Below are 23,505 nucleotides of genomic sequence, written 5' to 3'. Positions count from 1 at the left end.
AATGTAATCTAAAATTGACGTAGTTGTGAAGGAATGAACGCCAGCGCACAATATGGCTTACGTAAGCAAATATATCTTAGGCTTATTAATGTGATTGTTTTTAATAATTTCATTTGATGTCCTACAATTATGGCCAGGTTTCATATATGGCTCAAACATTTCAAAAGTTTCATTTATGTCCCATAATTTTGGAAGAAGTTTCAAAGCCCAAAAAAATACATTTACTCAGACTCGTAAATTCAATCAAAATATATTCATTAGTTTTTTAAAAAATAAAAATTCGGAACCCCTAAATTCATATCCACAAATGTTAAACTTTTATAAATATTTATGTCAGAGGTAACCTCTCTCATAATTATAGTATATATAAATGAAACCTCCCTATAATTATGGGACATAAATGAAACTTTTGAAACGTGTGGAATATAAATATGAAACCTAACCCATAATTGTGGGAGTCAAATAAACTCTTATTAAATATTGGGGTCCCAGTCCCACATGGTTGTAATTACCTCTGCCTAAATAGTAAAAAGATTTGTTCAGTAAAAACCTGCAAATGTTATGGAACCAGGCCATATGAATCTCCCCTATTACTATTCCCTGATTTTCAGAATATGGATAGTGTTTATCCATACGAAGAAGATTGTTTTTATCCTAACCGTAGTTGAACTAATTATAGGAACTGCAAGTTGTCTAACTTGTTAACTATGTGGGTTATAAGAAAGATTGTTCCATGAATTTTACTTTCAATTTCTCATGCACAGGCTCTGCATTTCTCTTCTACCATGGCTTCAACAGATGATGAAACAATCCATGTCATGTTCCTTCCTCACATGGCACCAGGACATATGATACCAATGGTGGACATTGCCAGGCTATTTGCTGCAAATGATGTTGAAGTCACCATAATCACCACCACAACAAACGCTATTCGCTTCCAAAATGCCATTGATAGAGATGTCAAAGCTGGTCGGAATATCAGACTTGAAATCATACCTTTCCCTTTTAAGGACGCTGGCTTACCTGAAGGCTGTGAGAATTTGATTTCCACTGCAACTCCAGAAATGACTATCAAACTCTTCCATGGCATAGACATGCTTCGATACCAGATTGAGAAGCTTTTCCGCAGTCGACAACCCGACTGCATTGTCTCCGATCATCTCTTCCCATGGACTACCGATGCAGCTGCTGAGCTTGGAATTCCAAGGCTTGCCTTCAGCGGCAGTGGATTCTTCAACCTCTGCGTCACAGACAGCTTAGAGCGCTACCAACCTCACAACAATCTCAAATCAGACACATCAGATAATGAAGAGTTTGTTGTTCCATATCTTCCAGACCAAGTAACACTTACAAGATCACAGCTGCCGGACATCATTAAAGAAAAAACCAAGTTCTCTGCTTTGTTTGATAAGATCAAGGAGGCTGAAAGGAAAAGTTTTGGGGTGTTGATGAACAGCTTTTATGAGTTAGAGCCAGCTTATGCTGATCATTTCATGAAAGTTACTGGAATGAAGGCATGGCATATAGGTCCTATATCATTGTTCAACAAAGATGACGATGATAAAGCTGAAAGAGGAGACAAGTCGTGTGTTTCCAGAAATAGATGCCTAAATTGGCTCGATTCCAAGAACCCAAACTCAGTTCTATATATCTGCTTTGGAAGTCTAGTTAGATTCAGCAAGACTCAAATAACAGAAATAGCTTCAGCACTAGAAGACTCGGGCCACTTTTTTGTTTGGGTGGTGGGAAAACTACTAGCAAGAGAAGATGAAAAGGACCAGCAGCAAGAATCATGGTTACCTGAAGCTTTTGAGGACAGAATATTTGAAAGTGGCAGAGGATTGATTTTGAGGGGATGGGCACCACAGGTGCTAATACTCGAGCATCCAGCAATTGGCGGGTTCTTGACGCATTGTGGCTGGAACTCCATTCTTGAAGGATTATGCGCCGGTGTGCCAATGATCACGTGGCCGATATTCGCTGAACAATTCAACAATGAGAAACTGGTAACACAGGTACTGAAAGTCGGAGTGCCAGTTGGGAATGAGACTTGGAGACTCTGGGCAACAGGGGAATCACCTTTGATAAGCAGAGAAAAGATCACAAGGGCAGTGACTGCAGTGATGGGTGCTGGTGATGAACCAACAGAGATGAGAAAAAGAGCAAGTCAACTAGACAAGACGGCGCATAAAGCCATAGAAGAGTGTGGCTCCTCTTACAATGACATGAAATCTCTGATCGAGGAGATTAGAGCACACAAGCCAAAAGGATAATGCAAAATAATAATAATAATCAAAATGTGAATAATAGCCTCTGTCCAACTATTTATTTTGTACGATTTACTTGCGAAAATTTAGGGTGATTGCCTGCTCTTGCTATGTAGACATATAATCATTTTACAACCAAAAAACAACAAAGAAAACCAAAGTCTTTTTCCTAGACAGCCAACTACCAAGCCTATAAACAGTCTAGATCTGCTATAGAACAACTTAAACCATGCCTAAAGCCACATGCACTCATCCACCGATTTTGAACTTCCCTAGTCAAACATTCAGGTGGTATGCATACAACAGCTTTAATTTGGTCTACATGCGTGCATAAACCTACTGATAACATATCACCATAAAATTTATCCCAATGTAGCCAAGAGACAAGCCGAATGCAAACAATTCTTTCACCTATTACCATATGTTTTTATGACGTCCACCAAAATTATGCATAGGTTAATGCAATGAATCATGTCAAGAACTCAAGATGCAATGAATCATCTATAACAGCAATTCTACCAGCAAATGATGCCAGTAGGATATCTTTGACGAAATTATTATCCAAATAGCTATATACTGGATGATTGAAGTAAATGCATTCAAAGTTTCTCCTCCAAGAAGTTAACGCAAAATATCAACTAAAACACCCTTTAGCACATTCAGACCTTATTTCCTCATCCAAAGTCTTATGTTGCTTAGCTATGTTAGCATGTCATTATCTACGGTTCAAAAACATTCACATCACATTTCAACCTACTTGTGCTTTTTAACATAGACTGCAAGTTCTTCCAGTTGATTATATCCACTAACATTTAACAACCTGCACCATAAAAAACTACATAAAACCCTGCAGCCACTAATATGCAACTTGCATGCATGAACCAACGTTCAGAAAAAAATTAACTTTCATCAGCTAGTGTCAGCACAATACCAACCAAATAACATTTTACTGATGTTTCATTAAGTAACTTCATCTTAATAAACACCAAGCATAACTTATCTATTGAAAAGTTATTGAGTCAACAAATTCTTAGAGAAATCAAGACAAAACAGGTAGTAGTAGTACTAACATCAGCTACTACTGAAATTGCATCAAACTTAGTTATCTTCAATATTGTATAATTTGTATTAAGTTAAGGTAATACGTTGCAAGACCAAGGAAACTAACAAAATGATATAATCACGTGTTGAAGCAAGCAAATTAGATAACAGGTGGATATTGCTTAGACTGTTGTCGTACCCTTCTCTTGTACTCATCACGATCCTGCCAATGTCAAGAGTCATACAGCTTAACTAAGACTTCGACTACTCAAAAACAAACATTAGAAAAATAAAAAATTTATGAGCCAAGGGGTGTACAAAAACCTGTATGAAGAGTTGATACCCATCAGTTTGTGCAGGATCAGCAGGATTTGGCTGATCAAGCAAATCTTGAATGCCCACCAAGATTTGCTTAACAGTTATAGCTGGCCTCCATCCCTATATAAAAAAAATTTGAGTAATAAGGCTGCAAATTCGGTTGACCCAATTGAAGGCAAACACAATGTTATTTATTGCTACTACATGAAAGAGTTGTTCAACAGCTTACACTGTCCTCATTAAGAATTGATAAGCACACAGTTCCAGAAGGGTAGACATTAGGGTGAAAAAATCCCTGCGGAAACTTGCACTTCGGGGGTTTGCTCGGATAGTCTTCACTAAAAAGGACAGTAAGTGGATAGAAGCCTCCCTCCCAGTCAGTCTGCAGATTAAGAAGACTAATACCTTTTAATGCGCATTTCAATGATCCACCATACAAAAAGTTTTTTTTTTTTAAAGAAAAAAGACAGTAAGATTAAGACTGACAATAGATAAAGAAAATATTAATAACATCATCATCATCTGAGCATTTTATCCCAAAAGTTTGGGGTCGGCTACATGAGTCTACGAGAATATCAATGGAAATCCACTAGGTGTATTTGTTTACGTCATTCATTTCTATGATAGCACTATAAAGAGAGAAATTAGATAAACAATTTCATATCTTATCCCCAATCGTTGATATATTTGTTCATTGCATGTATTTAGGGAAGACAATTGAGCATAATCATAATCATGTATTATAGGTGCTGCATGCAAACACGTACTTTATATTTAAGATTTTATTATCATTACACTCTTTTTGTTAAAAAAAAGGAATGTTGTAATATTTTCTGTTTTATTCCCATACTAAGATCATCACTTTTTGGCAAAGAAACGATTTTCTGGGACTGGGAATTAAGGAGAATAGATTGTATACCGAAATTTCCATGCCCTTGTTACCTTTTCTCATTGATCACCTCTTCTCTACTTTCTCGTTCCTCAGAATTCTTTCCCTTCATTGTTTGTCGTCTCATTTCTTTGTTCCTTATTCTTGTCATTCTAAGTTGCTTCTTTTGCAAGCATATTACTGCTCTTTGGTATTGACAACAGACTGACTACTAATTTAAAGCAAATTTGAGGGGCTCACAATCATCCTACATGGCTAAGCTCATATTCCGGATGAAAGAAAGCAAATTCTTCACCTATTTGCAATCACAATCACAAACACATAATAAACCTCGTGCCTTTTCGTTAATTATACTGCTAATGCAAAACTCACACACAAAAGATATCAATCAAAAGACACGGCTAAAGATTATTTAGAAATGGCAAGAATGAGATATAATAAACCCTAATACCAAATCAATAGAAAATAATTTCAAAATCACGAAGACAGCAATTTCAATCTTCTCATACGGTTTTCACAGAATATTATTCAAAAGCAAAACGAAAGGGAATAGAAAGACTGACCCCGGTCTTGCCAGGGATAATGCACTGCCAGACCATCAAATTCACGGACCCATCCTGCACAGACTCTGGCTTCGCCACAAAACCCTGAACATGAAGAGACACGGAGGCACACAATATAGGGAGAAATCAGAACACAGAATAAAGTAGTTCAGGGGTAAAAGAGGAATTTTGAAGTTCAAAGAAAAAACAAAAGAAATTAAGGAGGGAGCAGCCATACATGGGGATGGTTTTTACGCCATGATTTTCGCTCCTCTGCTAGACGACCACGCGCGATCCCGCCCGACATGACGTTGATCCAATGATTCTTCTCTCTCCCTCTCTCTGTTCAGAAGCTCTTGATTGGCAGGGGAGGAGTTTGATTTTTCTTCTATTAAGTGACGCTTACGCAACTTGACAATACTCGCTAATTCATTATTCATCCCAATCCTTTCTTTAATTGGCCAATCTCCCCCACACGTGTGCAATAGTAATAAACGAGGCCCATATGGCCGGCCAACCCAACCCGAGTTTTAGATTGTGCCTGACTTGCGATTCAATAGTTGTAGGCCCATAAGCCCAAGTTTCATTCGACAGGCCCATATTATAAGTCTAATGGTGGCAGTGGCAGGAGCGAGCCATAGTAATAGTATCCATCACCAACAAATATTAGTTTTAGGGTACGATCCCCTCTCTATCCAATGTATAAAAAAGAAAAAAAAAAAGAGTTGATTTAACTGATGAATGGAAAAACAATAAAGCAAGACATAGCTGGAGGGAAGCACTAAAAAACCCATCTTGAGTCTTTGACGCAATGAGTCAGGGCGAATCATGAACACTTGCAAGTGTTGCACATGTCCTGTCTCTAGCTACAATACTGACATCTTTTTTAAGGTTGGAGCCCAACAAAAGGGCCCAATTTTTGGATTGCAATGAGGGCCACCAGTGATAATTATGTCTAGGATAATCAACCATATATCCTCCAATGAAACCTTAGAGATATAATTATTCTCTTAAATATTAATTTATCAACATAAGTACTTAAAAGAAAGGTGCACTGATTAAGATAAGTCAAAAGCTATAGGTTTAATAATGGTGTTAATAATTTGGAAAGAATTGAGGAGAATGAGAGGGGACAGAAAGCAGTGATCTTGGATGAAAAGTGAGGATTAGGAATAATAATTGATGCATGTCTGTCATGTAAAGAATGTGGAGTCATGTGAGAGGGTGAAGCTCCACACATGGGGTGGTAGAGATAGAAAGCATGCAAAGGGTAAAAGCTGAGGTCAAAGGTGTGTGTGGTAGTGGGGAGGGAATAAATTAAAGAAAGAAATAAGAGCTGCCCAACTTGTTAGTTCATCTCTAAAGTTTTATAGCAGAAAAAGCTGCTCAATTGGTTGTAATATATGGTTAATTTTTCTCAAAAATAATATGCTTGGGCTTACTATTTAAGTATCTTTGGGCATGGAAATTACCCAGCATTGTGTAATGAATGGGGGTATGTGGGACTAGGGATTGTCCGGGATTGAGATAATAGTTGGGCCAAACCTTCAAACATTATATATGATCATCATTATCATTCGAGCGTTCATTCAAAAAGTTTGTAATCGGCTACATGAATCTGAGAAAATCAAAGGAAATCCATCACGTGTATTCGTTTCCGCTATTCATTTCTATTTAAAGTTATATTTTCATCAAGTACTATTGAATCCATATCATTTCTTAATTACCACTTCAAGTCATGTCCTTTTAGGTCTTGGTCTTCGTTTCATGCTTTCTTCGATATAAATTCTTTCAATTCTTTTCATCGCCGCACCACTATCTCTACACTATACATGCTTAAACGATTTTTTCACAACTTATATTCAATTGGTGCTACTCCTAAATTAGACCTAATGATCTCATTTTTATCATATACTCTCTTGTGTGGCCACACATCCAACAAATTATTTACATTTCTAGCTCGTACATAAATTTTTTTGGATATGTTGTCTCTTAATAGCTTAACATTGAGAATACATTATCACGGGACGTATAGCTGACCTATATAATTTTTCCTTCAAACGTAAGGAATCATTCGGTCGAATAAAACTCCGGATACGCTCATCTACTTCATCCATCAATTTTTAATCCTATATTCACTAATGTCTCAGTCCAACTTCAAAAATCGAGTCGAGATATTTTAAAACCTTACTTTTTGTTACTTCTATCTCATCTAATTCAATCGTTTATTCGTTCCATTATATGCACTAACTAAACTTACATTTTATATATTTTCTTTTAATCCTACTTATTTAAATCTTTTAAACTCTAAGATTCGTCTCCACATCTTGAGTTTTGAATTAACTCTCAATATTATCTCATCCACTAAAACTATATCATCTGCAAACAACTTGCACTAAGATGCCACACCCTGGATATGTCACGTGAGTTTATTAATCACTATAACAAATAAGACCGGATTTAGTTCCAACCCTTGGTGTAAACCTATTGTGATGAGAAATTCTCCCATAATTTATCAATTAGTTCTAATACTAGTTACGGCTCCTTTTCCCAATTGGAAAGTTGAAAGGAGTTTGTCTTATTAATCAACAAATCACAAATATCTCCAACAAAATTAGATTCATAAATCATAATATATTTGTAGTTTGATGTTCTAAATTTCCAACAGTTTGATATACACAATATGAAAACATAACAGACAAGACAATTAATTTGAGGTCCATTGGCAGAAAAATTAAGTCGGCCATTGATTACCATAAGAGAGTCGTCTTAAGGTCGGTAAGATGGCATCAAAAGGAGCAAAGTAGAGGAGAGAGACTAGCTAGCAAATAGCAATGCAGCAGCATTGCTTAGTATTATGTAAGTCAAGTGGGGGGGGGTCCTTTATACATATGTATTGTTGGTGTTTGGTCTGCGTCCACGTTAACGGTCGAATTGGGAAAAGTCCAATGAAGGAAGAGTTAGGTCAAGAAAAAGAAACTTGTCCATTCACTTGCTTCTTTGCAGCTTTTTCACATTCTTTCCTTGTGATTGAAGATGTTTGGGATGGGAGATTGATAGAAATGGTGTCTGAGCAAGTTTGCTTGACTTGCAGTCTACCACACCAACAACAAAACAACATCACCGATGCAAGGAAACAACAATCCACTATTTCTTTAATTTTCTTTTCTGTATATCTTCCTCTTCAATTTTTGCTAAGGATAAATTTTATTTACATCACATATTTAACTCTACAAATTTACATCCATGTTCTATAAGTTTACGTCAAATATTTAATGAATAACCTAAATTATCATTCACTTATAAAATTGTGATTAACAAAGTATTAAGTTTACACACTCTAAGTGATTTTATACTGTTGATTTTATCTGTTAGGTTGTACAATTTGTCAATCGTTTTTTTTTTATATATAAAATGATTGGATTTATTATAAGAGAAAGACATGAACACAAACCCATCCATTAAAGGACTTAAAATTGTCACTAATTATCTTTACAAGAATTGGGATACATACATACATTATGAAATGATGCGTATGTAATATGGTAATAAGGTGGGGGAATTCTTTTCAAGCTATAGTAAATATACCTCATTTTTAGCATTGTTTATAGATCTCAAGTTTACATCGCCATGATTAATTTTGGCAATATGATCACATGATGTGATTTTGAACCACAAAGGCTTGGCCAAAATAGAGAGGGGGAAAAAAAACATAAAAGGAAACAAAGAACAAAAATATAGTGAAAGGATCTTGAAGTTTTAACCAACCCTAATGTAAACGAATATGCAGCCCCAAGATTTGATTGTACGAAATCAAGTGGACCCTCCCGAAGGAGGAAAAAATACAACTGTGTGCCCTGGTTTCAGTCTTATCTGATTGTTCTTGTTCATCTACTTCCAACACTCTTTCTTCACGCCCTCTTAACTATCAACACGACATAACCAGTATAACTTCATTTCTCTCTCTCTTTTTGAACTGAGAACATCTTAGAAGTTTATCCTTTACACATTAGATATTGGCTTAAACGAGAGTCTTCATATTCGCATGCAAGAAAATTTATTACATGATGACAAGATGAATTGGCCGGGACAAAGTCGAGGATGTGACCACAAAGGCGGTAGCATTACTAGGGGTGGCAAAAAATTAGTCACAAGTCGGACAACATGACGTTTTTACGAAATATTGATATGTCAGGACTCTAACCCATATTGAATTTTGGATGTACATAATTGACCATATTCGGATTGATTTAAATCCAAAGAAGTAGATCGGATAATAACTTAATCCAGGTTAGGGTATGAATAACTAAATCGGAAATTTTTTTTGTGTTTACACTCAAACCCGATTTTAAATCTGACAAAATTTTTATGTTTATACCCAGATTTAAAACATATAACTTATGTTTAAACTTGATTTAATCTAGATCGGACAAATTCAATCATCTGGATTGAAAATTCACCTCAACAACTTAGAATGTCTCAAGTGAATTTAATTTGACCCAAAAAGATTCACCAATTAATTGTCACCAAGTGGTTACAACTTTCTTTCCCACATACATTTTAACACACACACAATACATAAAGTGGGCACACTAGTCGAAAGTCATAGTAGCTTGATTGAGTAGAAAATAGCAAACAAAGAATTTATGAGCTGCCACAAAATCTGAACAATGTGGACCGAACCGAGCCAGTGGGGTCCACCCAAGTTATAGACTTAAAATCGCATGTGAGTATGGGAGTCCACCAGCTGTCTCTGTCTAATTTGTGTGGTTCGTTCCTTCTTCTTTCTCTTTTACTCCTCCTTCTTCCCCCTCTCCCGTCACTTTCCATCATATGCTGTCCGTCCGCAAGTTAATTTCATTGGTTAACATGATTTAGTCAAAGATTATTCCCTTAAATATCCCCCAATAATCCAATTTTATGTATTCTAATCAGTATATTACCAAAATTAATCCCCCCCCAAAAGTATGTAATTAAGCTTTCCTTTGCACGTTCATGTATATGATTCCAGATCACGTGGCGTGTGTGTGCTGTGGTATCTCACTTTCTTTTTTTTCCCACAATCATGAGTCATAATATGTGGCGTAAGTTACTGTTTTCTCCCCACCACAGGAACAAAGAAAGACGTACGTACATTCTGGGAGGGTAAAATGGTAATGACGGAGGATGGGGACGGGGTTCGACCGTTGTGAGGGGCAGAATGGGAAAGAGTGTTGTCAAAGATTTTACCAGCACAACCGTCTGGGCTGGTGTGTGTAGTGAAGCTGAAGGAAAATGATAGTGGTTGTTGTCAATGCAGTTACCTGCTACTAGCCCATTATTTTGCCCGATTCCCCTTACTACCCTTCCCCTTTCTCTCTCTCTAAAAAGATCTTCATTCTCTCCCTCTCTTTGTCTCTCTCTACTCTTACATTGCCGGAGAAGGTCGACTATTGAGTAGCAGAATTTTGTAATCTTGATTGGTTGTCTCTCAATTTGTTGAGTTAGTTTTGCTTTTTTAAATGCTTCCAATGGAAGCTAATGGTGGCGGCGGTGGTGGTGGAGCTTTGCTTGTTGGTGGTAATGCAGAGGATTGTTGTGTGAAAGTGGCGGTTCACATCAGGCCGCTCATAGGCGATGAGCGAGCTCAAGGTTGTAAGGATTGTGTCACTGTCGTACCAGGGAAGCCTCAGGTACGCACTCTCACTCTCTAGAATGCGGGAGTAAAGTACAGTCTTTGTGAGCTAAATGTGGAAAAAGCTATAGTGCTTGATATAGAAATTACTCTGATTAATTTCGATTTAAATATATAATTTGTTGCGGTTGTTTTACAAGTTTTGGGGATCTGGATCCTGGAAAGTTAAATTGTGATGGACGATTTATTGTTGTTATATTGAGAAATGGGGGAAATCTAAGATGTTTTACTATGAAAGCATGAGCCATCGCAATCCGATTTTGGATCAGAAATTAAGCATCACCTGAAATTTCCATAGGTGGATTGTTCTCTGTAATTGGGTATGCAGCTATGGATGGGGAAATTACATTGAATTAAGTAAAACTTGGTCTGAGTTTTCTCTGTAAAATAAGGAGATAGACTGCAGGAACTTATGTCAATAGAGTTTCTTTGACATGATGTTCTTTTCTCTTCATATTTACAGATGATGAGTTATTTTTACCTCTGTCACTCTATTTGTGTTACTTCCGCCTATGAATTGCTTATTCTCGCATCTTTGAAAAATTAGAACATTATTTAATATATTTTGGTTCTTTGTTTTATATAATAAAGGACAAAAAACTCTATTTATTCTAGTGACAAAGTTGTCCTTGTTGAACCAACAGAGATAAGGGAAGGAATTATGTAGTTTGCACCATCTGGACGACAGCCTAATTGCTTTGTGTGACCAATCTGGATCAGATATGAACTCTAGTACTTTTCTGTACTATTGTAGCATATGGCTTGACCAAAGTTTTTGCACCTCTGGGATTTATAGAGTGAAGATTTTATATATTAATAATAGTTGGAATATGCAATTATCATCTCTATCCAAGTCTAAATGCATTTTCTTTTCCTAAGGAGAGGTCAAAATCTAAAGTTCTCCATTTGCGAAAGACTTGTCATGTCTGTGTTTTTTCTTTGATAAGAGTTGACATAGAAATTTTTATTTGATGAATTGCCGTTGGTTATAGAGGTACAATAAGTTAGATGGTCTGAAGAGTCTTTGCAATGAATAGATATTAATTTGCAGAAATGGATTACTGCTTGCACCACGTTAACTTCCACTGGTATTTGATGTTGTCAATGAGGCGAAGCACTTCGTTAATGATCACGTGAAATTCTGTGTTGTTCATATTTTTGTTTCATTTTACAATGTTCGCTTCAACGTCAGCAGATTCATTATCCAGTAACTTTATTCGTTCAATAGCAGTTTCAGTTTCTTTATAATGCCTATTGAGGCATTTCCAAACATTTCCCAATGCCATATATATACACTTGTGATTGTGATTATGGTGCAGGTTCAAATTGGCACACATTCCTTTACTTTTGATCATGTCTACGGAAGCACTGGCTCTCCTGCATCAGCCATGTTTGAAGAATGTACCGCTCCTCTTGTTGATGGTTTGTTTCAAGGCTATAATGCAACTGTTTTAGCATATGGTCAGGTAAATCTTTTTCTTCCATGAAAAAAAAAAAAACTGAGGTGGAAAAATAATTATGTATATTTTGTAATTACGTTATAAACGCATTGTTAATATGCTGCAGACAGGATCTGGAAAGACATACACAATGGGTACAGGCTTCAAAGATGGTTGCCAAACAGCAATAATTCCGCAAGTTATGAATGTCCTGTTCGGCAAAATTGAAACTTTAAAGCATCAAACTGAGTTTCAACTACATGTTTCTTTTATTGAGGTTTGTTGAACCTCAATTTAATTTCTAAAGCATTTAATTTTTCTCCCTCACTAACAAACCCTCTGCCTAGTGGTACGGTTGTCTAACCGCAGCCTAGAGCTGGTGTATATTGGTTAAAATCCTAGAAACAGTCTCTTCATTCTGCGGGGTTAAAACTGAGTACATCTTGCCTTTACCCAACCCTGCCTCCATTGCAAAAAGAAAAATATTAGAGAATGTTCATTTTGTGAATATCAGTTGTACTGCATATTTCAGGGATTGGTTTCCATGCAAGATTCAGTTCTTGCATAGTCACACTTGCATATCAGTTACTTTCCTTCTTTTGCATTCCTGCGGAAAGTAACTAACTTGTGGATTTTAATGTGAAAAGATTTTAAAAGAAGAGGTGCATGATCTATTGGACTCTACATCTTTCAACAAATCGGATACTACAAATGGACACACTGGAAAAGTAACAATACCTGGGAAGCCACCAATACAGATTCGTGAAACATCAGATGGTGTGATAACTCTGGCAGGCTCTACTGAAGTTGGTGTTAGTTCTTTAAAAGAAATGGCTGCTTGCCTAGAACAGGGCTCAATGAGCAGGGCAACTGGAAGTACAAACATGAACAACCAATCGAGGTATTATTCAAATTATCACTCCTTTTGAAGTTATTGTTTCTCTCCCCTCTCCCCCCTCCCCTCTCATATATTTTTTTCATGTGTACTGATCTAAATATCTGATGAATATGTACAGATTCATGATCCTATTTCCTCATCTTATTCTTAAAGATACAGCAGTAACCATGGCTTTTAACACTTTTGTTTGTGCAGTCGTTCACATGCCATTTTCACCATCACATTAGAGCAAATGCGTAGAATCAACCCAGTTTTCCCTGATGATGGCAATCTTAATGAGAGTATGAATGAAGAATATCTTTGTGCCAAGTTGCATTTGGTAGATCTCGCTGGGTCAGAGCGAGCCAAAAGAACGGGGTCTGATGGTTTACGTTTCAAGGAAGGTTGGCCTTGTGTCTCTTCTTATGTGTGGATGCTCATTATGGTTTTTATTAATAATTCAACACTTTCATTTTTTTAACAGGAGTCCACATCAACAAAGGCCTTCTTGCCCTTGGTAATGTGATTAGTGCACTTGGAGATGACAAGAAGCGCAAAGAAGGTGTTCATGTTCCTTATCGAGATAGTAAACTTACTCGACTTTTACAGGTATAGCCAATAGTAAACCTCATGATGTCAGAATTCAGTTAATACATGGCAGAAGATATACTTGAAAGAAGCAACTGTCACCTAGTGCAAGAGACATGCAAAACCTGTGCCACACACACATATAATATTGTAATCTATCGAGTCTTGAGTCTCATATTATCTCCAGGCTGAGCTGAGGTTTGTCACTAAGCTAAAATTATAGTATAATAGGTATGTCCTGTATCCAAGAAGTTGGAACTTGCTTGGCGGGAAGTTCCTCTGTTTATTTCTTTTTAGTCTACTATTGTATAAGTTGGTCATGACTCATAACTAAATAAGAAAATGATGGAACGCAAATTCATAGTTGGAAGCATGACTTTTTAAAAAAATAGTCCTTAGTACTCTCATTTTCCTTAATTTATTTTGATTTAGAGATTGTCCTAAATGCATCTTCTCCAATTCTTAGTCAAGACTAAGCTTACATTTTTCGACAGGACTCACTTGGAGGAAACAGCAGAACTGTTATGATAGGTAGTCTGTTAACCCTTTTTTTGCTATGTAATTACTTAATTTCACATTTTACGTTGCTTACATCAGTGTTATCAAGTGGAGCTCTCTCCTCGACAGATAGTCATAAGTATGAAAAGAATTTTAAAATGCCTAAAAGTCTCTAAGGCCATGCTATGGTATTAATGTTTCGGAAAACACAAACTTCATTTTGTGATGACTGATTCGTCTTCAAGTCGGAACTTCATTTTACGAATACTTGCTTTCTCAACCCCACAAAGCACTAATGGTATAGGAATTATTTGGACTAGTGCAGTAATCATTCTCCACAATAATTGTTAATTTTCTTGAAAATATCAGCAGTGAACATCTGATGAAGCCATGAGTCTGCGAATTGCAGTAAGTTTATGTGAAAGCAAATAAAGTGTTGTGCCAATTAAAGCATTATGTATAAGTGCAATCGAATGGTAACAAGATTTATTATGTTGACATAATAAATAAGATGTGCTTTGCCTGTAAGATACTGGTATTTTATTCTGTAAGTTATGTTTTGAAATTTCATTAACTTCTTATTATCATTCATTTCTTCCCATTTACTTTTATATTTTGTGACGTAGTAAAAAGAGAGCCTGTGAGAGATTCCTTGTAAAGGCTATAAAAGTATTAATTGTTAAGTCAACCTCAGGGCTTGAGTATATTCTCTTATATAGTTATATTTCATGATGAGTCTATAGGTTCTGATATTTCATAAAGGCCCCCAAGACATGTTGACTCAAGGTTTTCCATCATCATTATCATGCTCTGCCGTCAATGAATATCATGCTCATCATCTCACTTGATTCTCTCTTTAATTATTTCTTACTACATACTGCACATTATCACAACTTTTGTCACCTTTCCATCTGAGTCTTTATCTCTGAATTCAAAGGTTGTTCCAAGTTAGTGGTCTTGCCTGGCCTGCTTGTTTTCACCTCGCACATCTTTAAATAATCAGTGCCACTCAAATAGTCTAGCTCATCCCAGTTGGCATTCACTGAATTGACTGTTTGTACACATTTCGTGGGAGGTCTTATTTCTTGAAACTTATATATATTGCATGCTAGGATGGTAATAATAAAATTATATACTATTCAATGTCCATAAATAAAAAATTCTATGTGTGAATCTTTTACTTACTTTCTCCTTGCTGTCTGGCTTCTGAGTCCTTTTCAGCCTGCATTAGTCCAGCCGATATTAATGCTGAGGAAACCCTTAACACACTAAAGTATGCAAACCGTGCGCGAAACATCCAAAATAAGCCTGTTGTAAGTTCTTCGGAGTAATGCCTCTCTTTTTCTCAGGGAAACCTCTTTTGCAAAAAAAAGTGTCCATATGCAGCTCTGTTTTTGTATCCTTGAATAGGTCAACAGGGATCCCATGTCCAGTGAAATGCTAAAGATGCGCCAACAGCTAGAGTATTTGCAGGCAGAGCTCTGTGCTCGTGGGGGTGGATCCTCATCTGATGAAGTGCAGGTATGTGAGTTCTGGGTACATATTTCTCTGATTCCATCAGTCAGTTTACTTACTACTCTATTTGCACTTCTCTTTTCTATTTGCTGTAGATTATTTTACATTCAGTGGTTAGTGGTTACATAATCTATAATTGAAAAATCTTTTCTAGGCTTTCATGGAAAGTATTACTGGACATAAGTAAACTTGCTTATTCTTAAGTCCGCTTGGGTTAATGCATACTTGGTTAGTTATGTGAGTATCTCACGAAATAATTTTTCAGGTTCTCAAGGAAAGGATTGCTTGGCTTGAAGCCGCCAACGAGGATCTTTGCCGAGAACTCCATGAATATCGCAGCAGATGTACTGTAGTAGAGCAACGTGAAACAGATGCTCAAGTATAAGATAAATACTGTTGTTGAGATTTTTTTCTCATTTCCTGGAATCCCCCCTTCCCCGTTTTCTTTCTTTTATTTCAGCAAAGTTTCATGTAGACATTCCATAAGATAAGCTTGATTGATTCATCACCGATATTACTTTGATTTTTATCTTCAGGATGGTGTTGTGTGCTCTGGGAAAAGTGATGGGCTTAAAAGAAGCTTGCATAGTATAGACTCATCTGATTATATGGGTGAAAATATCGCAGGTATTACTCTTCACTGGGTCAGAGCTCAATAACGTTTTTTTTTATACATGTCACTGATTCTGCTTCTAACTAGGCATAGACACGATTTTCATAACGGAATTTCTTTCTTTTGTTTCTGTTGAATTTTGCTAAAGCATAATTTAGGTAGAATGGGTTGGGAGTTTGGAATGATGTTATTTAGACTATGATCGCCATTTTTTTTCAGGTGACTCCAGAGAAATCGATGAAGTAGCAAAAGAATGGGAGCACACACTTCTGCAAAGTAGTATGGACAGAGAGTTGCATGAATTAGATAGACGTTTGGAGGAGAAAGAGGTGTAGTTTTTTGCATTTGTTATGATACATGATGTTGCAATTAGTATGTCAAATCGGATGATGAAAGTTATCTACAAATTATACTTTCAAAAGAAATTCTAATTTTTCTTAACTTTTTCTAAAATGTCAACCATTAATATTTTGCTCCAAACTTATTCAAAGATACATGATGAAGTAACTGTCATGTGTGATTGAATCTGATCCTTGAAGTACCTGAATATCTTAGTTTCTTGCTGTCTGAAGCGTAAAATGGCACTAGTACATGTGCACTACTATCAAATCTGTCCTTCCATCTAACAATGTATTCGTTCTATTTAAAAAAAAATTATTGCTTGTGTTTCGTGGAATTTCAGCTTGCTAGGGTTCATATCTGCTAGAAGGAAAAAAAGAAGTGTCGTTGAATATTATGACTGCAAGTAGAAGAATATTGATTTGCTAGTATATTTGCACAATTATCAAAATATGTCATCCTACCTAATATTGGAATTGTACTACTTTTTCCCTTTTAGTCAAACCATTTTCATGATATCACTGTTTATAATTCATGCAGTCTGAGATGAAACTCTTTGGAGGGTTTGACACTGCTGCTCTTAAGCAACAGTTTGGGAAGAAAATCATGGAGCTGGAGGATGAGAAAAGAGCTGTACAGGTTCAAAGATATTCATGAATTTTAACAGTTTTATTCCACCAAAGAAATTTGTATTCCATCTAATTACTGGCTTTACTTGCAGCAAGAGAGGGATCGTTTGTTGGCTGAAGTTGAAAATCTTGCTGCTAATTCTGATGGGCAAACACAGAGATCGCATGACATCCACACCCAAAAACTGAAAACACTCGAGGCTCAGGTACAGATATAGCCATTTTTTTTTATTAATCTTGAACTTAAGAAATAAACCCGTCAATAATCTTGTGCTAATCCTAGATAACTTTAAATTTATGCCTTCCAGATACAAGAGCTCAAGAAAAAACAAGAGAGCCATGTGCTGCTTTTAAAGCAAAAACAAAAAAGTGATGAAGCGGCAAAAAGATTACAAGAAGAAATTCAGTCTATCAAGGCTCAGAAGGTCAAATCTCGATTAATTTTTTCAGTTTTTATCCTATTATTTCTCGTATCTGAGAGCCTATTTCTTTTCCTCCTCTCTCTTCCTGTTTAGGTTCAATTGCAAAATCGGATAAAACAAGAGGGAGAACAATTTCGACTGTGGAAAGCCTCTCGAGAGAAAGAACTCCTACAGGTGCTTAACAGTTTTCCTTTTCCTTTTCATTTTAATGATTAATAGAGATATATTATTTAGCAAGTTCTTATGCTCTTGCTGTTAAATAATATTTCCCATAAAACATTATATGCGATGTAATAATTTCTGGAAAATCATAGTAGAATTAGTGGCCATTGCATTTTTTACTTCTTTGTCGGTATTTATAGGCAAGTGTTTATGGAAACACAGTGATCAATATCTCATTAAGAAGCGAAACTTAGAGAACTTTGATTTAACTGTCGTCGTCTGTTTATGCATGATGCTAAAAATAACATATTGGTATGAGATCCTTCGTCTGATGCATACCAGGTATAAACACATCTTCCAGAATTTTTACTATTGATAAGAAACTTGGTGTGAGTATTATTGGTGTCATTGATGTGCCATTTTTCATTGTTTATTTTCAGTATTTTTTTATTGGTTAGAGTTTTGATGCTAATTATACATTTAAAACCAGCTACGGAAGGAAGGGAGAAGAAACGAGTATGAAAGACATAAACTGCAAGCTTTAAACCAGCGCCAGAAACTGGTGAGTTCTTTGCATTGCCAGCTTATTTTGAATTAATTTGTCTCACTGAGCACATCTAGAGCCGAAATTTATCACTGAACCTGCAAAGTAGACAAACTCTGATGACTTGTAGCCTTAGCTTTGAGATGTGTCTTTTTCCTGGAAATAATCATACTTTTATTAACTCTGTGCTACCCAGTTGTCTTGGTTTTCAACATTTCTTATGGTTCCATCAACCAACTGATCTGTCACAAATATCTCTGTAACTCTGCTGCTTGTTGCTGGTGGGGGTCTCACATTAGTTCCAAAGCTTATAAAGGAAAAGCTCAAAGCTGTATATGCTATCGAGTAAAGCCAATTACATTTCATTTTTCCCCTTCTTAGAGAGGAATGTATTTGACGTTTGTTAACTAGAAAGCACGGAATAAATTATTCTTAGTCAACTTTATGAATCTGTATCACTTAAGTATATATTTAACTTTTTGGCAATGTCTTTTTTTGAATAGCTAAAGAAATTTTAAGCACCAAGGGAGTGTAAACCATGGATTTACAAGTAGGCAGGTATAATTGCCTAGAGCAGATTGATACAATGAAAGGAACACAAAAACTTAACACAATTTTTGGGTACTGTCTGTGGGAGGGTACTGTGATAAGCAAAGCTCATAACCATTGCTAGTATTTGTGGCTCTTACTGCCTTCTATGTAGTAGAAATAATTGTTGATGTTTGTTATATACATTTTTTTCAGGTTCTCCAAAGAAAGACAGAAGAAGCTGCAATGTCCATTAAGAGGCTAAAGGAGTTGCTGGAAGCTCGTAAATCTTCTGCTCGCGAAAACTCGAGTATGTTTATAATTTTTAAGTTGTATATCGACTATGGTCTTTGAGGCATCCTAAACCTTTTTGTCCATTAATTTGACACATAAGCTCTTCTTTGTTCAAGTTACAGATATTCAAAAAAAAAAAAAAAAACAGAGAGAGAGAGAGAGAGAGAGTGTGTGTGAGAGGAATCTTTCCAGTATATGCAATTAATTTATTCTGCCTTGCGCTATAGCTGTTATTTACTTTCTACGAAACATTGGGTGTAAAGAGCACACACTCCTTTCCTTTTGACTAAAATTCCTAGTTGCAGGCTACATTGCAGCCATCAACAATGGAAACGGAACAAATGGCCAGGTAATAATCTTCTCTCTCTTTATGTATGTATTAGTACTCCTATGAATGGTATCCATTTTAACTTGAGATTGCATGTATAGACCAATGAGAAATCCTTGAAACGTTGGCTTGATCATGAGCTAGAAGTCATGGTGAATGTGCATGAAGTTCGGTTCGAGTATGAGAGACAAAGCCAAGTGTACGTACTACTCATTCACACTCTTAGAAGTTGGATATTTGCTTCAGTAGTTTACATTAGTTGCTCCAATCCCCAGGCGAGCTGCATTGGCGGAAGAATTAGCTGTGCTGAAGCAGGTGGATGAGTTTGCTTCAAAGGGGCTTAGTCCTCCAAGAGGAAAAAATGGATTTGCTAGGTATATTACCTAAGTACATTTTAAAAACTGCTGCTTGTGGCTGGGATGAAGTTAGAAGATAGCATGAAGCAGATGTTGTATAAATATTGCAAATCAGTTAATCTGTCTTTTTTCTGTTGCTTGCTCAGGGCATCCTCCATGTCACCAAATGCTAGAATGGTCAGAATATCTTCTCTTGAGAATATGCTAAGCATATCATCTAATTCACTTGTAGCTATGGCCTCACAACTTTCAGAAGCTGAAGAGAGGGAGCGTGCCTTCACTAACCGTGGACGTTGGAATCAGTTACGCTCTATGGGGGATGCAAAAAACTTGCTTCAATACATGTTCAATTCACTAGCAGATTCAAGGTTTCTTCTTTGCTTACTGATATTTGTGTTACATCATCTCTTTATGTCCTGTTTTTCATGTTCTATATATATTTCGAATGCATGAAAATGCATATTCCAATTATCCATCTGTCAGTTTGATCTTTTCTAGCATGGTAAAAGTTTTAGTTCATTGTAACTTGGTTTAGTTCTGCATAACCCTGTGAAGCCATTAATTCAAGAAACAACACGGCTTGAACTTACTATGCTGAATATCAAAATAGGGAGTGAGATGTAGTTCATATATGCCCATGTGATTTTGCTGCTTTTTAATATAATGTAATGCAGAAAGCAGTACCTTTGGCAAGTGTAGTGGGTCCCATCTGGTCAGGAAACAAAATATATTCTTTTTGGTGAGACCTGGAACAATTTTTTTCTTTTTTGTATGCTTCAAGATTTTTCAGTTACTCATATGGTAGCCTAAAAATGTTTCTGCCCACTGTTTACCAACCTTTGGTTGGTTATCTTGGCATTTATGAAGTTGAAACTTCCCATGGCCAACATCAATAAAAAATGAATTAACAAGTGAATATAGGTCATTTTCCCCGTAAATGCTCGTCATTTCTAGGATGGAGGACTGCATATGTCTGGGTGTAGTCAGGTGTTCTCATTATCTCATAAGTTTGGGCACCTATCGGGGTAAAGAATGGTAAAGTTGACCTACCAAGTCTAGCGAAGTTCAGCCCACTTTTCTTGGAACTAAAATAATGCAAATGCAAAAACCTTTGCAGAATAATAGAATCTCTTTGCCTAGTCATACTTCCAAGTAATTTTTCACTTGTTATCAACAGGTGCCATCTATGGGAGAAGGAAATGGAGATCAAAGAAATGAAGGAGCAACTTAAAGAACTTGTTGGTCTGTTGCGACAGAGTGAGTTGCACAGGAAAGAAGTAGAAAAAGAGCTGAAACTGAGAGAGCAATCTGTTGCAATTAATTTGGCTAACTCACCTTCAGTAAGATTCTGTTACTTTGTCTGATATTCTTCTCATGCATAATTTCAAAACTCGTACAAAGTATAACTGACGGTGAGAATATACTGGAGACTTTCAAAACCAATTTTTCCCATTAAAAGTTGAGATTACCATTACGATGTAGGGTTTGGGGAACTGCCTACTTAACGTATCCTTTTTGAGAGTCCTGAATTTTCCAGTGGTAAAGTTGCTTAACTGCAACCTAAGGGCCCCAAGTTCAAATATTGAAAACAACCTCTTGCAATGCAGGGCAAGGCTGTAACATTTTGCTATTCCCCGACCCGCTCCACTGCAAGAGTCTTTTACACAGCAAAAATAATCCTTTAAAAGAGTCCTGAGGCCTCCGTGACAAGAAATAGTTCGTCATCTTTTGCCTCAATTCTCATCTAGGAATTCAATTCAATATTCCAAGATACACATAAATCATGATAAACCAATTGTGATGTCTCCAATTACATTATATTAGCGTCATGGTTATGTTAAAAGACAACTGAGTCATAGATATTACTACGATTATTTGATGGTGTTCAAACTAATACTATTTTCTGACTCTTTAAGAGTGGTCATGGACAGGGCAACTCACATGATTCTCTGAAGCATTTCACTGATGATGTGACTAGTCCCTTGTCTCCTGGGTCTGCACCCGCACAAAAGCAGCTTAAGTATACACCTGGTATTGCCAATGGCTCGGTCCGAGAATCGGCGGCCTTCATAGATCAGACAAGAAAGGTTAGTCTCATTCTCTGTCTCAATGCACAATCAGCGTCTGCTTTCTTTCTCGGCTAATGTGTATTTTACCATGGGCAGATGGTACCAATTGGACAGTTGTCAATGAAGAAATTAGCAGTGGCAGGACATGGTGCAAGGCTATGGAGGTGGAAGAGAAGTCATCATCAGTGGCTCGTACAGTTCAAATGGAAGTGGCAAAAGCCATGGAGACTGTTGGAATCAATTAGGCACAGTGATGAGACAATTACGAGGACGAAGCCGCGATCACAAACTCTATCGCGTGTGATTTGATATATCTCTTCACTGTGCCTAATGTTAACCTTTGACCTTAAGTGTGACCCAAACTCAGAGCACAGAGATAAACCTATAAATCAGAGCAGGTATGTTTATAATTTTATGATGATATATCTCTTCATTCTTTCCTGATGGTCTTTATCCAAGTGGTCACCATGGACAATTTATTGTGCTCGCCGTTAAGAGGCTGGTAACTGTCTGCCAACAGAAGTCACATGATATATCTGAAAATGTAGATTCCAACGAAAATTATTTTGGATGCATATTGCGTAGAAGAAAATATTACCCTGTTGAAATATGATTTTCCAGCTGAAACGTGCCTATTGGAAACTAAAACCTCACTTCAATGGTCGGCTAGATTTCCTTGCATATCATGCTCAGCAAAAATCCGAACATAACATTATACTTTTTTCTCCCATTTCCTTGTGGATGCAGTGTACTAGAACTGCTAGTGAAGTGGTCTGCTCATAGCTATTTTGGATAAACTGATTTTTCGAGAACATAGGTGTGTGGTCTTGTAATATTTGATGTGATTACTATTCCGGAGCATCTTCTAGGGTTTGTTGATGCTACCGATATTTTGGCCAAGAACTTTCAAGACAACGAAGGTGAAAGATTGTACGTGGCCGACGCACGGTTGGAGAGTCACTCCAGTTGACTTCCATTTTCTTGTTTTTTTTCTGTCCATAATATGTTTATAGAAAGGAATTTCCTCCACCCAGAAATGTGTTATGAGCTTTCTTTCATAGGTTTTTATTGTTTTAGTCTTCAGTGTGTAAAAGAGGTGATATTGTTTATGGATGTAGTAGTGAAGTTGATTTTGCTGAAAACATTTGTGTAGCATGTAGGCTGTAGCGCTTTCTCTCTGGTTTCGGCAGTGCTTCGTTTGTAACTTGTAATTAAGCACACAATATTTCGTTATTACAGGAAAACGAACGTCCTAATAAAATATAATAAAATGTTGTCGCCTGTCTGTTCAGATTCTCTTTTTTTATGTGCTATTCGCTTCTCTTTTATAGTATATGATCTATTGGCTGCAGTTGTCCCTTTCAGGTGTTGAACAAAGGAACTATATCGGTGAGAATATAATTCATAGATACATGTATGTCCATTTCTGTTTCACATCAAGGTGATAAAATTCTGTCGAATTTGTCCGATTCGTATTAAATCAAGTTTGAACATAATTTATATGTTCGAAATTCGGGTCCAAACACTTTTTATTCGATTTAAAACAGGTTAGGGTCCAACACACATAAATTTT

General features: G+C 36.6%; 3 protein-coding genes across 3 annotated transcripts; 2 read left to right on the top strand and 1 right to left on the bottom strand.

Moving 5' to 3' along the window:
- The first annotated feature begins 127 nt into the window (after positions 1-127).
- On the top strand, positions 128-2,964 carry LOC120008509 (UDP-glucose flavonoid 3-O-glucosyltransferase 7-like). The gene has a single exon (XM_038858856.1). The coding sequence runs from the start codon at positions 786-788 to the stop codon at positions 2,271-2,273; it is 1,488 nt and encodes a 495-aa protein (XP_038714784.1). The 5' UTR covers positions 128-785; the 3' UTR covers positions 2,274-2,964.
- Positions 2,965-3,246: 282 nt separating this feature from the next.
- LOC120008510 (SUMO-conjugating enzyme SCE1-like) lies at positions 3,247-5,466 on the bottom strand. The gene is made up of 5 exons (XM_038858857.1): positions 5,296-5,466; positions 5,079-5,162; positions 3,856-4,008; positions 3,633-3,746; positions 3,247-3,531 (listed from the first exon to the last, which is right to left on the bottom strand). Exons 1-5 carry the CDS (start codon positions 5,362-5,364, stop codon positions 3,469-3,471), a joined length of 483 nt encoding a protein of 160 aa, XP_038714785.1. The 5' UTR covers positions 5,365-5,466; the 3' UTR covers positions 3,247-3,468.
- A 4,694-nt stretch (positions 5,467-10,160) lies between these two features.
- Positions 10,161-23,223, top strand: LOC120008590 (kinesin-like protein KIN-4A). Its single transcript, XM_038858968.1, has 26 exons — positions 10,161-10,729; positions 12,051-12,197; positions 12,298-12,447; positions 12,818-13,071; positions 13,264-13,451; positions 13,532-13,656; positions 14,130-14,166; positions 15,355-15,446; positions 15,544-15,654; positions 15,914-16,027; positions 16,185-16,275; positions 16,481-16,590; positions 17,141-17,239; positions 17,322-17,435; positions 17,538-17,654; positions 17,745-17,825; positions 18,304-18,375; positions 19,102-19,195; positions 19,485-19,528; positions 19,609-19,706; positions 19,783-19,881; positions 20,010-20,231; positions 21,041-21,203; positions 21,795-21,950; positions 22,029-22,330; positions 22,680-23,223. The coding sequence occupies exons 1-25, from the start codon at positions 10,559-10,561 to the stop codon at positions 22,239-22,241; spliced, it is 3,162 nt and encodes a 1,053-aa protein (XP_038714896.1). The 5' UTR covers positions 10,161-10,558; the 3' UTR covers positions 22,242-22,330; positions 22,680-23,223.
- Positions 23,224-23,505: the final 282 nt, after the last annotated feature.

Source organism: Tripterygium wilfordii, chromosome 11 (genome assembly GCF_013401445.1).
Source record: "Tripterygium wilfordii isolate XIE 37 chromosome 11, ASM1340144v1, whole genome shotgun sequence".
Lineage (NCBI taxonomy): Eukaryota > Viridiplantae > Streptophyta > Magnoliopsida > Celastrales > Celastraceae > Tripterygium > Tripterygium wilfordii.
The sequence above is the reverse complement of the archived record's forward strand: the minus strand, read 5'-3'. Positions and strand labels throughout refer to the sequence as shown.